The 16,385-nt window shown below is 47.6% G+C and overlaps 1 protein-coding gene and 1 long non-coding RNA gene across 4 annotated transcripts in view; both read left to right on the plus strand.

The window, feature by feature from the left end:
- Nucleotides 1-6,179: 6,179 nt before the first annotated feature.
- atf7ip2 (activating transcription factor 7 interacting protein 2) overlaps nt 6,180-16,385 on the plus strand; it is a 22,072-nt gene continuing 11,866 nt past the window's right edge. Inside the window, exons 1-3 of one of the 2 annotated variants that reach the window (XM_082972976.1) lie at nt 6,180-6,330; nt 11,681-11,759; nt 12,371-12,502. In XM_082972976.1, coding sequence (XP_082829102.1) covers nt 11,682-11,759; nt 12,371-12,502 — 210 coding nt within the window. In that variant the 5' untranslated portion in view covers nt 6,180-6,330; nt 11,681. The remainder of the gene's footprint in view (nt 6,331-11,680; nt 11,760-12,370; nt 12,503-16,385) is intronic. The other variant, XM_082972977.1, reaches the window with a different exon arrangement.
- LOC145877453 (uncharacterized) overlaps nt 12,928-16,385 on the plus strand; it is a 6,333-nt gene continuing 2,875 nt past the window's right edge. Inside the window, exons 1-4 of one of the 2 annotated variants that reach the window (XR_014391767.1) lie at nt 12,928-13,834; nt 14,111-14,416; nt 14,467-14,716; nt 15,372-16,385. The exon at nt 15,372-16,385 is cut by the window's right edge and continues 2,875 nt beyond it. This is a non-coding gene — a long non-coding RNA (uncharacterized LOC145877453). Of the gene's footprint in view, nt 14,417-14,466; nt 14,717-15,371 lie in introns of both variants that reach the window. The other variant, XR_014391766.1, reaches the window with a different exon arrangement.

Genomic DNA, 16,385 nt, shown 5'->3' on the forward strand with positions numbered 1-16,385 from the left:
AGTCCATCGTACAGGGAAAAGGACTCTGATCAACAGCAGTCCATCGTACAGGGAAAAGGACTCTGATCAACAGCAGTCCATCGTACAGGGAAAAGGACTCTGGTCAACAGCAGTCCATCGTACAGGGAAAAGGTGTCATTTGGTAAGTAACCATTTTGTATTTCCAGAGGGTCAACATTACGACAGACATCTGACAGAGCTGCTGATAGAAACACCAGGCGTATCTGTTCTATGTACAATATTTCTACGTTCAACATTACACAACATCGTGGTCTAAGAAATATGGATTCCGTTCACCGCTCAGGCCTAATCCAATCAGCACTATGTGTTTGTGGCAGGAGGTATTCTGAGATTCACATTTGACCTTTACATCTCCTCAGAGGATGATGTTATTGCGAGTGACATTCCTTGACACACACACCACACACACAGACACACACACACACACACCACACACACACACACACACACACACACCACACACACGCCACACACACACACCACACACACACACCACACACACAGATACACACACCACATACAGCCAGGTGACCTGCTGTACGATACACTCAGTGCTCTCTGTTCCATGTCCAGTCTGAATACATAGAACACTAAGTACAGCTTCCTCCCTCCCTCCCCTCCCTCCCTCCCTCCCTCCCCTCCCCTCCCTCCCTCCCTCCCTCTCCTCCCCTCCCTCCCTTCCCTCTCTCCCTCTCCTCCTCCCTCCCTCCCTCCCCCTCACCCTCTTTCCCACTTTCTCCATCCCTCCCCTCTCTCTCTACCCTCATCCCTTTCCCTTCCTCAGTATCCCCCCATCCCACCCCGTCTCTCTCCATCCCCATCCCTCCCCCCTCTCTCTAACACCCCCCCAACCCACTCTCTCTCCCCCCACCTCCTGTTACAGTGACAAGTATTAAAATGGAGAAACAGCCATTCCAGTCAGGCAATCATTGGGTCAGCTCTAAACAGTGTTGGGTGATACCCTGAAAGGGGTGCTGCCTGCCTGGCTCCCTGGCGCTGTGCTGATCCCCATTATACGGAGGGTGGACTGTCACCACCAACGAAACCAAGCTCCTGTGTGTGTGTGTGTGTGTGTGTGTGTGTGTGTGTGTGTGTGTGTGTGTGTGTGTGTGTGTGTGTGTGTGTGTGTGTGTGTGTGTGTGTGTGTGTGTGTGTGTGTGTGTGTGTGTGTGTGTGTGTGTGTGTGTGTGTGTGTGTGGATATTCGTCAATTCTGTCATAATCGACGACTGTTTTCGTTCCGTAACATTTAGATGGTTGTTCTTTTTCAGGTTTAGAAGAAGTGACTGCTAAATGCTAACTCCTGTTCGTATAAGCTGTTAGCATAGCTAGCGCAGGAGATTGGTGTCAACCTTAATTGGAGAGGACGGGCTCGTGGTGTAATGGCTGGAGCGGAATCAGAGTGGATCTCGATGGTGCAGCCTCCTGCCAAGGCAGCAGCTACTCTTCCTGGGGTTTATTATGGGTCCCCATTAGTTCCTGCCAAGGCAGCGGCTACTCTTCCTGGGGTTTATTATGGATCCCCGTTAGTTCCTGTCAAGGCAGCAGCTACTCTTCCTGGGGTTTATTATGGATCTCCATTAGTTCCTGCCAAGGCAGCAGCTACTCTTCCTGGGGTTTATTATGGATCCCCGTTAGTTCCTGCCAAAGCAGCAGCTACTCTTCCTGGGGTTTATTATGGATCCCCATTAGTTCCTGCCAAGGCAGCAGCTACTCTTCCTGGGGTTTATTATGGATCCCCGTTAGTTCCTGCCAAGGCAGCAGCTACTCTTCCTGGGGTTTATTATGGATCCCCGTTAGTTCCTGTCAAGGCAGCAGCTACTCTTCCTGGGGTTTATTATGGATCCCCGTTAGTTGCTGCCAAGGCAGCAGCTACTCTTCCTGGGGTTTATTATGGATCCCCGTTAGTTCCTGCCAAGGCAGCGGCTACTCTTTCTGGGGTTTATTATGGATCCCCGTTAGTTCCTGCCAAGGCAGCGGCTACTCTTCCTGGGGTTTATTATGGATCCCGTTTAGTTCCTGCCAAGGCAGCGGCTACTCTTCCTGGGGTTTATTATGGATCCCCGTTAGTTCCTGCCAAGGCAGCGGCTACTCTTCCTGGGGTTTATTATGGATCCCCGTTAGTTCCTGCCAAGGCAGCGGCTACTCTTCCTGGGGTTTATTATGGGTCCCCGTTAGTTCCTGCCAAGGCAGCGGCTACTCTTCCTGGGGATTATTATGGATCCCCATTAGTTCCTGCCAAGGCAGCGGCTACTCTTCCTGGGGTTTATTATGGATCCCCATTAGTTCCTGTCAAGGCAGCAGCTACTCTTCCTGGGGTTTATTATGGATCCCCATTAGTTCCTGCGAAGGCAGCGGCTACTCTTCCGGGGGTGTATTATGGATCGCCATTAGTTCCCGTCCAGGCAGCAGCTACTCTTCCTGGGGTTTATCATGGATCCTCATTAGTTCCTGCCAAGGCAGCAGCTACTCTTCCTGGGGTTTATTATGGATCCCCGTTAGTTCCTGCCAAGGCAGTGGCTACTCTTCCTGGGGTTTATTATGGGTCCCCGTTAGTTCCTGCCAAGGCAGCAGCTACTCTTCCTGGGGATTATTATGGATCCCCATTAGTTCCTGCCAAGGCAGCGGCTACTCTTCCTGGGGTTTATTATGGATCCCCATTAGTTCCTGTCAAGGCAGCAGCTACTCTTCCTGGGGTTTATTATGGATCCCCATTAGTTTCCTGCCAAGGCAGCGGCTCACTCTTCCTGGGGTGTATTATGGATCCCCATTAGTTCCCGTCCAGGCAGCAGCTACTCTTCCTGGGGTTTATCATGGATCCTCATTAGTTCCTGCCAAGGCAGCAGCTACTCTTCCTGGGGTTTATTATGGATCCCCGTTAGTTCCTGCCAAGGCAGCAGCTACTCTTCCTGGGGTGTATGTATGGATCCCCGTTAGTTCCTGCCAAGGCAGCAGCTACTCTTCCTGGGGTTTATTATGGATCCCCGTTAGTTCCTGCCAAGGCAGCAGCTGCTCTTCCTGGGGTTTATTATGGATCCCCGTTAGTTCCTGCCAAGGCAGCAGCTACTCTTCCTGGGGTTTATTATGGATCCCCATTAGTTCCTGCCAAGGCAGCAGCTACTCTTCCTGGGGTTTATTATGGATCCCCGTTAGTTCCTGTCAAGGCAGCAGCTACTCTTCCTGGGGTTTATTATGGATCCCTGTTAGTTGCTGCCAAGGCAGCAGCTACTCTTCCTGGGGTTTATTATGGATCCCCGTTAGTTCCTGCCAAGGCAGCGGCTACTCTTTCTGGGGTTTATTATGGATCCCCATTAGTTCCTGCCAAGGCAGCGGCTACTCTTCCTGGGGTGTATTATGGATCCCCATTAGTTCCCGTCCAGGCAGCAGCTACTCTTCCTGGGGTTTATCATGGATCCTCATTAGTTCCTGCCAAGGCAGCAGCTACTCTTCCTGGGGTTTATTATGGATCCCCGTTAGTTCCTGCCAAGGCAGCAGCTACTCTTCCTGGGGTTTATTATGGATCCCCGTTAGTTCCTGCCAAGGCAGCAGCTACTCTTCCTGGGGTTTATTATGGATCCCCGTTAGTTCCTGCCAAGGCAGCAGCTGCTCTTCCTGGGGTTTATTATGGATCCCCATTAGTTCCTGCCAAGGCAGCAGCTACTCTTCCTGGGGGTTTATTATGGATCCCCATTAGTTCCTGCCAAGGCAGCAGCTACTCTTCCTGGGATTTATTATGGATCCCCATTAGTTCCTGCCAAGGCAGCAGCTACTCTTCCTGGGATTTATTATAGATCCCCATTAGTTCCTGCCAAGGCAGCAGCTACTATTCCTGGGGTTTATTATGGATCCCCATTAGTTCCTGCCAAGGCAGCAGCTACTCTTCCTGAGGGTTGATTATGGATCCCCATTAGTTCCTGCCAAGGCAGCAGCTACTCTTCCTGGGGTTTATTATGGATCCCCGTTAGTTCCTGCCAAGGCAGCAGCTACTATTCCTGGGGTTTATTATGGATCCCCATTAGTTCCTGCCAAGGCAGCAGCTACTCTTCCTGAGGGTTGATTATGGATCCCCATTAGTTCCTGCCAAGGCAGCAGCTACTCTTCCTGGGGTTTATTATGGATCCCCGTTAGTTCCTGCCAAGGCAGCAGCTACTCTTCCTGAGGGTTGATTATGGATCCCCATTAGTTCCTGCCAAGGCAGCAGCTACTCTCCCTGGGGTTTATTATGGATCCTCGTTAGTTCCTGCCAAGGCAGCGGCTACTCTTCCTGGGGTTTATTATGGATCCCCGTTAGTTCCTGCCAAGGCAGCAGCTACTCTTCCTGGGGTTTATTATGGATCCCCATTAGTTCCTGCCAAGGCAGCAGCTACTCTCCCTGGGGTTTATTATGGATCCCCGTTAGTTCCTGCCAAGGCAGCAGCTACTCTTCCTGGGGTTTATTATGGATCCCCGTTAGTTCCTGCCAAGGCAGCAGCTACTCTCCCTGGGATTTATTATGGATCCTCGTTAGTTCCTGCCAAGGCAGCAGCTACTCTTCCTGAGGGTTGATTATGGATCCCCATTAGTTCCTGCCAAGGCAGCAGCTACTCTCCCTGGGATTTATTATGGATCCTCGTTAGCTCTACTGTCAACCAATCATTACAGTGTTTCTGTTTGATTCATGCGGACTGGTTACCAAAGACATGACTGAAACAGCTACAGGCTTTCTACTATTGAATGGGATGTTAGAGTGTCTCCTTCTCACAAATTGATAGTGCAATGTACACACACACACACACACACACACACACAGACATATTTCCAGACTGTGAGTGTGTGATGGGTTGAAGATGTGCTTGTGTAAACAAGGCAACACCATGTTGCATTGAGCCTTGCTGTTGGAAACCCACATCAGTGTCGGGACCTTCGACTTCGGCAGATGCACCTGCCCCCCCGACTTTACTCCCCCTCAAACAACCCCCTTTGGTCTGCAGTCGGTTGCTTCAGCTTTACCCCCTCAAACGACCCCTTTGGTCTGCAGTCGGTTGCTTCGGCCTTACCCCCTCAAACGACCCCTTTCGTGTTACTGTCTTTTTTTATATATATTTTTTGAATTTCTCAATTTTTTTTGTTTTGATTTTTACAAATAAATATCAACAAATAAAAGAGGCAAACAAGCAACATATAAACGTTTTGTTTTTCATTTTAGTTAAAGTATTGCCATATTGTATAAATTAATTTATAAAGTGAAAAAAACGTTTTTGAATTAGACCATATTTATTTATTTTATTTATTTTTATTTCACCTTTATTTAACCAGGTAGGCAAGTTGAAAACAAGTTCTCATTTACAATTGCGACCTGGCCAAGATAAAGCAAAGCAGTTCGACAACATACAACAACACAGAGTTACACATGGAGTAAAACAAACATACAGTCAATAATACAGTAGAACAATAAGTCTATATACAATGTGAGCAAATGAGGTGAGATAAGGGAGGTAAAGGCAATAAAAAGGCCATGGTGGCATTTGTGGATGTGAAATGTCCCTAATATTATCAGCAGTTGAATTAAATATACTACATTTTTTCTCAATGTCAAAATTTCTAAAATAAATAATTATATTAAAACCATTAAAATTGTACAAACGGTCCTGTTTTCTTTGTAACAAAGTTTTGTACGTCAATCCCAAAAATTATACTATAAATACAGGTTAAAAAAATAAATACAAAAATGAAAAATGGTTTGATACTTTCTCCATTCCACAGAAATCACAATTATATCAATTATCACAATTATATTCAGCTTGAATCTTTCCAACACATGTTTTACAGGACAAATTCCATGTAACACTTTAAATTAAACGTCCTTTACCTTGTTACAGATACAATATGTGTCAGCCATTTTCCATGCTTTACCCCATTGTATATCCCCATAGATTTTCAACCCCAAAAAAAATCTTGCTGAGGGAAATGTAGCTAATTTTACAAAAAAAAATAGCCCTAATCTGTTTATTACTACGTGTTATCGTTGAGGAATGTTAATATATTGTCAAATTAATATATTTTTTTGTCATGTAAAATCTATGTGACTTTTTAAATCATCATCATCAAGCAGAGAGAAATGAATGGTCTCAAAAACCCCACCAAAGTCACGCCAGATGTTTTGAAGAATTCTCGCGATATTCTCTTTGAGATTTACCGATGGGTTCGTTTCCGGTAATCCAGGAAATCGGTGCTCTCTTGTTTTCCTCCGTTTTTCGGTAGCTGCTAACGGAGCTAGCTACTAGACAAGAAAGAAAAGCCCCTTAGCAGAGAACAAAAAAGATCGAGACAGGTTTGTGTTACGTTTTCTAATCTGGAATTGTTTTTTTTGTTGGTTTGTTCTTAATTCATTGGAAATGTTGGAGAGATTGTTGAGATTCTTTAGCGCCGTTGCTAGTTAACGTTAGAAATATAACGTTATTTAGCTTTAACGTTAGTTTTTCCTGCATCCCGATTACAAGGTGGGACGGAGGGAGGATTTTTTTGTTTTGTTATCTTAAACCAGAATTGTGTTGGTGTAACCGGTGTGAAATGTCTCCCCGAGTCCTTAAAATAGTTGTTTTCCCCTTGTACGGTAAGGGCCACGGTATTTGTGGAGCGATAGGGTAACGGTACTTCTAGTGTGACTGGTTCGAGTCCAATATGGGGCGCATATGGCAAGTAACAGCTAACGTTACCTAACTTGCAAATAAATGTAGGTAACAAACTTGATTAGTTATTAGTCCAAGTCACACAATAAAATAAAAAAAGTGTTGTACCGTGAGCCTAGAAACGAAACGGCAAAATGTCAACAACATTGTGTAAATCATGTTTATGAACTTAAACACTTTGAAAACGTGTAAAGGTTGCGGGCTTCTTTACATTTCTGCCCTGCTAGAGCTGATTTATTGCTCGCCGCCATTGGACTCTGGAACAGTGGAAACAACGTCCTCTGGAGAAATAAATCACGCTTCACCATCTGGCAGTCTGACAGACAAATCTGGGTTTGGCTGATGTCAGGAAAAACGCTACCTTCCCCCAATGCATAGTGCCAAACTGTAAAGTTTGGTGGAGGAGTAATAATGGCCTGGGGCTGTTTTTCATGGTTCGGGCCCCTTAGTTCCAGTGAAGGAACATCTTAACGCTACAGAATACAATGACTTTCTAGATGATTCCGTCCTTCCAACTTTGTGGCAACAGTTTTAGGGAAAGGCCCTTTCCTGTTTTTAGCATGACAATCAATCAGATGTATTTATAAAGCCCTTTTTACATCAGCAGATGTCACAAAAGTGCTATACAGACACCCAGCCTAAAACCCCCAAACAATGCCCCCGTGCGCAAAGCGAGGTACATATTCATGGAACTATGTATTTAATGATGTTGACACGTTACAGTTTTGTTTCCTATGTCACAGAAGGGCTTTTTTTCTGAAGCCTTGTTTGGTGGGTGGCCTTGGACTACATGTAGGGGTCGTTCATTTGATTTGAGTCACTTTCTGACCCCTTTTTGCTTTCAACAAAACTTTACACACACAGAGAGAGAGAGAGAGAGAGAGAGAGAGAGAGAGAGAGAGAGAGAGAGAGAGAGAGAGAGAGAGAGAGAGAGAGAGAGAGAGAGAGAGAGAGAGAGAGAGAGAGAGAGAGAGAGAGAGAGAGAGAGAGAGAGAGAGAGAGAGAGAGAGAGAGAGAGAGAGAGAGAGAGAGAGAGAGAGAGAGAGAGAGAGAGAGAGAGAGAGAGAGAGAGAGAGAGAGAGAGAGAGAGAGCGCATGTTTTCATTCAGGAGATATGGGTTCCCATCCTACCATGAGACGGCCATGTTTTCATTCAGGAGATATGGGTTCCCATCCTACCATGAGACGGCCATGTTTTCATTCAGGAGATATGGGTTCCCATCCTACCATGAGACGGCCATGTTTTCATTCAGGAGATATGGGTTCCCATCCTACCATGAGACGGCCATGTTTTCATTCAGGAGATATGGGTTCCCATCCTACCATGAGACGGCCATGTTTTCAGTCAGGAGATATGGGTTCCCATCCCCCAACCTACTGTTAGGTTTCGTTCCTTACGTCCATCCTTGTCAATCATTGGTTCATTGGTGAAATTAGCATTATGACAATATCTTTAATTAAATCATTCAAAAACCTTTATTAATGCAATTGCAGACAGAAGTTGACAAACAGGAACATAGCTCGAATGTTGCTGAGTAAGTTCAGCATCAATAAAAAAAAATTCTCTAGTTGTTTTATTAAACCCTAAGTCGCGTCCTGATGATGTCACTGCTTACGTCATCATCCTCTACTCCTGGGACCAGAACCTACAAAGCTGTATAAACAGGGCCTTTATTGTCAGCTAAACCACTAGGCTACCCTGCCGCCCCATATCTGTACGGTTTTATATCTTATCCAATCATATATCATTTTCTGACTCAGATGTCCAAAAGATTTTTGAAAATCAACATTTCTTGATATGAAACTTTTAAAGTTTCATGTATTTGAAAAATATCTACATGGTGGTCAGTCCAAAATTCTGTCATGGAAATCCATGTATTTCCTGTCATTTACGGTTTCTGTTCCTTTTTTAAATATTCCATGTATCACTTTTAGTTATTCCCAACTAATTTTCTCATGATTCTCTCTTGTCCTTCTGCAGCAATACAATCACATTTATTTATAACGCCCTTTTTTTACCATCAGCAGTTGTCAGAAAGTACCTAAAACCCCCAAACAGCAAGCAATGCAGGTGTAGAAGCACGGTGGCTAGGGAAAAACTCCCTAGAAAGGCCAAAACCTGGGAAGAAACCTAGAGAGGAACCAGGCTATGAGGGGTGGCCAGTCCTCTTCTGGCTGTACCGGGTAGAGAGGAACCAGGCTATGAGGGGTGGCCAGTCCTCTTCTGGCTGTACCGGGTAGAGAGGAACCAGGCTATGAGGGGTGGCCAGTCCTCTTCTGGCTGTACTGGGTAGAGAGGAACCAGGCTATGAGGGGTGGCCAGTCCTCTTCTGGCTGTACTGGGTAGAGAGGAACCAGGCTATGAGGGGTGGCCAGTCCTCTTCTGGCTGTGCCGGGTGGAGAGGAACCAGGCTATGAGGGGTGGCCAGTCCTCTTCTGGCTGTACTGGGTGGAGAGGAACCAGGCTATGAGGGGTGGCCAGTCCTCTTCTGGCTGTACTGGGTAGAGAGGAACCAGGCTATGAGGGGTGGCCAGTCCTCTTCTGGCTGTGCCGGGTGGAGATTATAACAGAACATGGCCAAGATGATCAAATGTTCATAGATGACCAGCAGGGTCAGATAATAATAATCACAGTAGTTGTCGAGGGTGCAACAAGTCAGCACCTCAGGAGTAAATGTCAGTTGGCTTTTCATAGCCGATCAAACATGGTGATCAATATGTTTTGGAACCTCGACTCACAATAAAATCACAGTATCGAATTGCAATACATATCCTATTGGCACCATAGTAAGGTGAGGATATCGTCAGGTCCGTCTCTCTCTCCGTGCTGAAGGCAGTCGAGTTATTGGCATCAGGGCTCGCTATCTTAAAATAATGTTCTCTCTCTCTCTCTCGCTTAAATGCTACAGGCCAAGGCAGTGGTGATTTTAGCATGTAAATCTTGGTGGTGGGGGGGGGTGCATGTCAGCAAAACAACAACACAACATTAAACAATACCTTAATTGTACAATGACGGTGACAAACGGTGCCCACACACTGTTAGGGCCGACATAAAGCTGTCCCCAACAGCCCAGTCCCCGACAGCCAGTCCCCGACAGCCCAGTCCCCAACAGCCCCGACAGCCCAGTCCCCGACAGCCCAGTCCCCGACAGCCCAGTCCCCGACAGCCCAGTCCCCGACAGCCCGACAGCCCAGTCCCGACAGCCGACAGCCCAGTCCCCGACAGCCCCGACAGCCCAGTCCCGACAGCCCCGACAGCCCAGTCCCCGACAGCCCCGACAGCCCAGTCCCCGACAGCCCCGACAGCCCAGTCCCCGACAGCCCAGTCCCCCGACAGCCCAGTCCCCGACAGCCCAGTCCCCGACAGCCCAGTCCCCCGACAGCCCGACAGCCCAGTCCCCGACAGCCCGACAGCCCAGTCCCCGACAGCCCGACAGCCCAGTCCCCGACAGCCCGCACCAGCCCAGTCCCCCGACAGCCCGACAGCCAGTCCCCGACAGCCCAGTCCCCGACAGCCCAACAGCCCAGCCCCGACAGCCCAACAGCCCAGCCCCCGACAGCCCAACAGCCCCAGCCCCGACAGCCCAACAGCCCAGCCCCCGACAGCCCAACAGCCCAGCCCCCGACAGCCCAAGCCCCAGCCCCGACAGCCCAACAGCCCAGCCCCCGACAGCCCAACAGCCCAGCCCCCGACAGCCCAACAGCCCAGCCCCCGACAGCCCAACAGCCCAGCCCCCGACAGCCCAACAGCCCAGTCCCCGACAGCCAACAGCCCAGTCCCCGACAGCCCAACAGCCCAGTCCCCGACTGCCCAACAGCCCAGTCCCCGACTGCCCAACAGCCCAGTCCCCGACTGCCCAACAGCCCAGTCCCCGACAGCCCAGGCCCGACAGCCCAGTCCCCGACAGCCCAGGCCCCGACAGCCCAGTCCCCGACAGCCCAGCCCCCGACATCCCCGACAGCCCAGTCCCCGACAGCCCAGTCCCCGACAGCCCCGACAGCCAGTCCCCGACAGCCCGACAGCCCAGTCCCCGACAGCCCCGACAGCCGACAGCCCAGTCCCCGACAGCCCCGACAGCCCAGTCCCCGACAGCCCAGTCCCCGACAGCCCCGACAGCCCGACAGCCCAGTCCCCGACAGCCCGACAGCCCAGTCCCCGACCAGCCCGACAGCCCAGTCCCCGACAGCCCAGTCCCCGAGTCCCCGACAGCCCAGTCCCCGAGTCCCCGACAGCCCAGTCCCCGACAGCCCAGTCCCGAGTCCCCGACAGCCAGTCCCCGACAGCCCAGTCCCCGAGTCCCCGACAGCCCAGTCCCCGACAGCCCAGTCCCCGAGTCCCCGACAGCCCAGCCCCCGACAGCCGAGTCCCCGACAGCCCAGTCCCCGAGTCCCCGACAGCCCAGTCCCCGAGTCTCCGACAGCCCAGTCCCCCGACACCTTACCACTGCTACACCTGGCTTTCAGAGGAGCCTTGTCTGGCAGCGAAACAGTTCATTCAACCTCATTTACTGCCTTTAAAAAAAAAAACAATGGCTGACACGCTTAAACAAAATGTGTTTTCTGATGTTCAAACTATGTCACAAGGGGACGACAAGTGGATGAGAGGCAATCTGTAATTTAGATTCCAATACGCACAGGAAGCTTATTTCTCTCAAATGTAGTTTACATCCCTCTTAATATTGAGTATTGTTGAGTATTTATGTCTGTAATAATAAATCACTTTTGTTGGGGGGGGGGGAAATCATTCTGATTGGCTAGGCCTGGACCCCCACCAATGGCTACGCCTCTTCCCAGTCATAGTGAAATCCATAGATTAAGGCCAATTAATTGATTTAAATTGACTGATATCAGTTAACTCTTGGATAATTGTTGCATGTTGTGTTTAAAAAATATATCTTTTCTGTTCAATATTTCATATATAATCATTAACCATCCAGAAATATAACTGTTGGCTTTAGTTTAGTTTAACCAGTCTGTCTTCATCCTCACCAGGATGAGGAAGAGGACCAGAGAGCATGAAGATGGGTCACCTGACTCTGACCAGCCAATCAAGATGTTCTCCAAGTATGAGGTAAGCAGTCTGGTCATATTCAGTTGGAATGACTCTGTCGTGTCTCTGGGGGTACCATTAAACGTCATGACAACTCTTAATTCATTGGCTTTCTGTTGTGGAATGTTTTTGGTACGTTGTGTCCAGGTCCAGGGTCTGGTGTGTATTAACCAGGTGTGTGTGTATTAACCAGGTGTGTGTGTATTAACCAGGTGTGTATATATTAACCAGGTGTGTATATATTAACCAGGTGTGTATATATTAACCAGGTCCAGGGTCTGGTGTGTGTATTAACCAGGTGTGTGTATATATTAACCAGGTGTGTGTATATATTAACCAGGTGTGTATATATTAACCAGGTGTGTATATATTAACCAGGTGTGTATATATTAACCAGGTGTGTATATATTAACCAGGTGTGTATATATTAACCAGGTGTGTATATATTAACCAGGTGTGTATATATTAACCAGGTGTGTGTATATATTAACCAGGTCTGGTGTGTGTATATATTAACCAGGTGTGTGTATATTAACCAGGTGTGTATATATTAACCAGGTGTGTGTATATTAACCAGGTGTGTGTATATTAACCAGGTGTGTGTATATTAACCAGGTGTGTGTTCTCCCCAGGTACAGGGTCTGCTCCAGCAGGAGGTGCATAGTGCCATGAAACAGTCTGAATCCAAGATGGCGTCTCTACTAGAGAGGGTCCAGTTACTGGAATGTGAACCGAAATACGACCTGGCCATACACAGACTGGAGGTAAGGAGGGGGGGGGGGGGGGACCAGGCCATACACAGACTGGAGGTAAGGAGAGGGGGGGGGGACCAGGCCATACACAGACTGGAGGTAAGGAGAGGGGGGGGGGACCAGGCCATACACAGACTGGAGGTAAGGAGGGGGGGGGACCAGGCCATACGCAGACTGGAGGTAAGGAGGAGGGGGACCAGGCCATACACAGACTGGAGGTAAGGAGGGGGGGGGACCAGGCCATACACAGACTGGAGGTAAGGAGGGGGGGGGACCAGGCCATACACAGACTGGAGGTAAGGAGGGGGGGGGGGACCAGGCCATACACAGACTGGAGGTAAGGAGGAGGGGGACCAGGCCATACACAGACTGGAGGTAAGGAGGGGGGGGGACCAGGCCATACACAGACTGGAGGTAAGGACTGGAGGGGGGGGGAATGTTTATCCTTCTTCGCTGTAACGTGACTCCAAATCAACTATTTACAGTATGTGAGCTAGAGGTGGAATAACCCTCCTCTCTCTACTAATAGAAACCCTAGTAAGAGGTGGAATAACCCTCCTCTCTCTCTCTACTAATAGAAACCCTAGTAAGAGGTGGAATAACCCTCCTCTCTCTCTACTAATAGAAACCCTAGTGAGAGGTGGAATAAGCCTCCTCTCTCTCTCTACTAATAGAAACCCTAGTAAGAGGTGGAATAACCCTCCTCTCTCTCTCTACTAATAGAAACCCTAGTGAGAGGTGGAATAACCCTCCTCTCTCTCTCTACTAATAGAAACCCTAGTAAGAGGTGGAATAACCCTCCTCTCTCTCTACTAATAGAAACCCTAGTGAGAGGTGGAATAACCCTCCTCTCTCTCTCTACTAATAGAAACCCTAGTAAGAGGTGGAATAACCCTCCTCTCTCTCTCTCTCTCTACTAATAGAAACCCTAGTAAGAGGTGGAATAACCCTCCTCTCTCTCTCCACTAATAGAAACCCTAGTAAGAGGTGGAATAACCCTCCTCTCTCTCTCTACTAATAGAAACCCTAGTAAGAGGTGGAATAACCCTCCTCTCTCTCTCTCTACTAATAGAAACCCTAGTAAGAGGTGGAATAACCCTCCTCTCTCTCTCTCTACTAATAGAAACCCTAGTAAGAGGTGGAATAACCCTCCTCTCTCTCTCTCTCTACTAATAGAAACCCTAGTAAGAGGTGGAATAACCCTCCTCTCTCTCTCTCTCTACTAATAGAAACCCTAGTAAGAGGTGGAATAACCCTCCTCTCTCTCTCTCTACTAATAGAAACCCTAGTAAGAGGTGGAATAACCCTCCTCTCTCTCTCTACTAATAGAAACCCTAGTAAGAGGTGGAATAACCCTCCTCTCTCTCTACTAATAGAAACCCTAGTAAGAGGTGGAATAACCCTCCTCTCTCTACTAAAAGAAACCCTAGTAAGAGGTGGAATAACCCTCCTCTCTCTACTAATAGAAACCATAGTAAGAGGTGGAATAACCCTCCTCTCTCTACTAATAGAAACCCTAGTAAGAGGTGGAATAACCCTCCTCTCTCTCTCTACTTATAGAAACCCTAGTAAGAGGTGGAATAACCCTCCTCTCTCTACTAATAGAAACCCTACTAAGAGGTGGAATAACCCTCCTCTCTCTCTCTACTAATAGAAACCCTAGTAAGAGGTGGAATAACCCTCCTCTCTCTCTCTACTGATAGAAACCCTAGTAAGAGGTGGAATAACCCTCCTCTCTCTCTCTGCTAATGGAAACCCTAGTAAGAGGTGGAATAACCCTCCTCTCTCTCTCTCTACTAATAGAAACCCTAGTAAGAGGTGGAATAACCCTCCCCTCTCTCTCTCTCTCTACTAATAGAAACCCTAGTAAGAGGTGGAATAACCCTCCTCTCTCTCTCTCTCTACTAATAGAAACCCTAGTAAGAGGTGGAATAACCCTCCTCTCCTCTCTCTACTAATAGAAACCCTAGTAAGAGGTGGAATAACCCTCCTCTCTCTCTACTAATAGAAACCCTAGTAAGAGGTGGAATAACCCTCCCCTCTCTCTCTCTCTACTAATAGAAACCCTAGTAAGAGGTGGAATAACCCTCCTCTCTCTCTCTCTCTACTAATAGAAACCCTAGTAAGAGGTGGAATAACCCTCCTCTCCTCTCTCTCTACTAATAGAAACCCTAGTAAGAGGTGGAATAACCCTCCTCTCTCTACTAATAGAAACCCTAGTAAGAGGTGGAATGACCCTCCCCTCTCTCTCTCTCTACTAATAGAAACCCTAGTAAGAGGTGGAATAACCCTCCTCTCTCTCTCTCTACTAATAGAAACCCTAGTAAGAGGTGGAATAACCCTCCTCTCTCTCTCTCTCTACTAATAGAAACCCTAGTAAGAGGTGGAATAACCCTCCTCTCTCTCTCTACTAATAGAAACCCTAGTAAGAGGTGGAATAACCCTCCTCTCTCTCTCTACTAATAGAAACCCTAGTAAGAGGTGGAATAACCCTCCTCTCTCTCTCTACTAATAGAAACCCTAGTAAGAGGTGGAATAACCCTCCTCTCTCTCTCTACTAATAGAAACCCTAGTAAGAGGTGGAATAACCCTCCTCTCTCTCTCTCTCTACTAATAGAAACCCTAGTAAGAGGTGGAATAACCCTCCTCTCTCTCTCTCTCTACTAATAGAAACCCTAGTAAGAGGTGGAATAACCCTCCTCTCTCTCTCTCTACTAATAGAAACCCTAGTATGAGGTGGAATAACCCTCCTCTCTCTCTCTCTCTACTAATAGAAACCCTAGTAAGAGGTGGAATAACCCTTCTCTCTACTAATAGAAACCCTAGTAAGAGGTGGAATAACCCTCCTCTCTCTCTCTACTAATAGAAACCCTAGTAAGAGGTGGAATAACCCTCCTCTCTCTACTAATAGAAACCCTAGTAAGAGGTGGAATAACCCTCCTCTCTCTCTCTCTACTAATAGAAACCCTAGTAAGAGGTGGAATAACCCTCCTCTCTCTCTCTCTACTAATAGAAACCCTAGTAAGAGGTGGAATAACCCTCCTCTCTCTCTCTCTACTAATAGAAACCCTAGTAAGAGGTGGAATAACCCTCCTCTCTCTCTACTAATAGAAACCCTAGTAAGAGGTGGAATAACCCTCCTCTCTCTCTCTACTAATAGAAACCCTAGTAAGAGGTGGAATAACCCTCCTCTCTCTACTAATAGAAACCCTAGTAAGAGGTGGAATAACCCTCCTCTCTCTACTAATAGAAACCCTAGTAAGAGGTGGAATAACCCTCCTCTCTCTACTAATAGAAACCCTAGTAAGAGGTGGAATAACCCTCCTCTCTCTACTAATAGAAACCCTAGTAAGAGGTGGAATAACCCTCCTCTCTCTCTCTCTACTAATAGAAACCCTAGTAAGAGGTGGAATAACCCTCCTCTCTCTCTCTCTACTAATAGAAACCCTAGTAAGAGGTGGAATAACCCTCCTCTCTCTCTCTACTGATAAAACCCTAGTAAGAGGTGGAATAACCCTCCTCTCTCTCTCTCTCTACTGATAGAAACCCTAGTAAGAGGTGGAATAACCCTCCTCTCTCTCTCTCTACTAATAGAAACCCTAGTAAGAGGTGGAATAACCCTCCTCTCTCTCTCTACTGATAGAAACCCTAGTAAGAGGTGGAATAACCCTCCTCTCTCTCTACTAATAGAAACCCTAGTAAGTGGTGGAATAACCCTCCTCTCTCTCTACTAATAGAAACCCTAGTAAGAGGTGGAATAACCCTCCTTTCTCTCTCTCTCTACTAATACAAACCCTAGTAAGAGGTGGAATAACCCTCCTCTCTCTACTAATAGAAACCCTAGTAAGAGGTGGAATAACCCTCCTCTCTCTCTCTCTACTAATAGAAACCCTAG

Source organism: Salmo salar, chromosome 03, assembly GCF_965601325.2.
Source record: "Salmo salar chromosome 03, fSalSal1, whole genome shotgun sequence".
Lineage (NCBI taxonomy): Eukaryota > Metazoa > Chordata > Actinopteri > Salmoniformes > Salmonidae > Salmo > Salmo salar.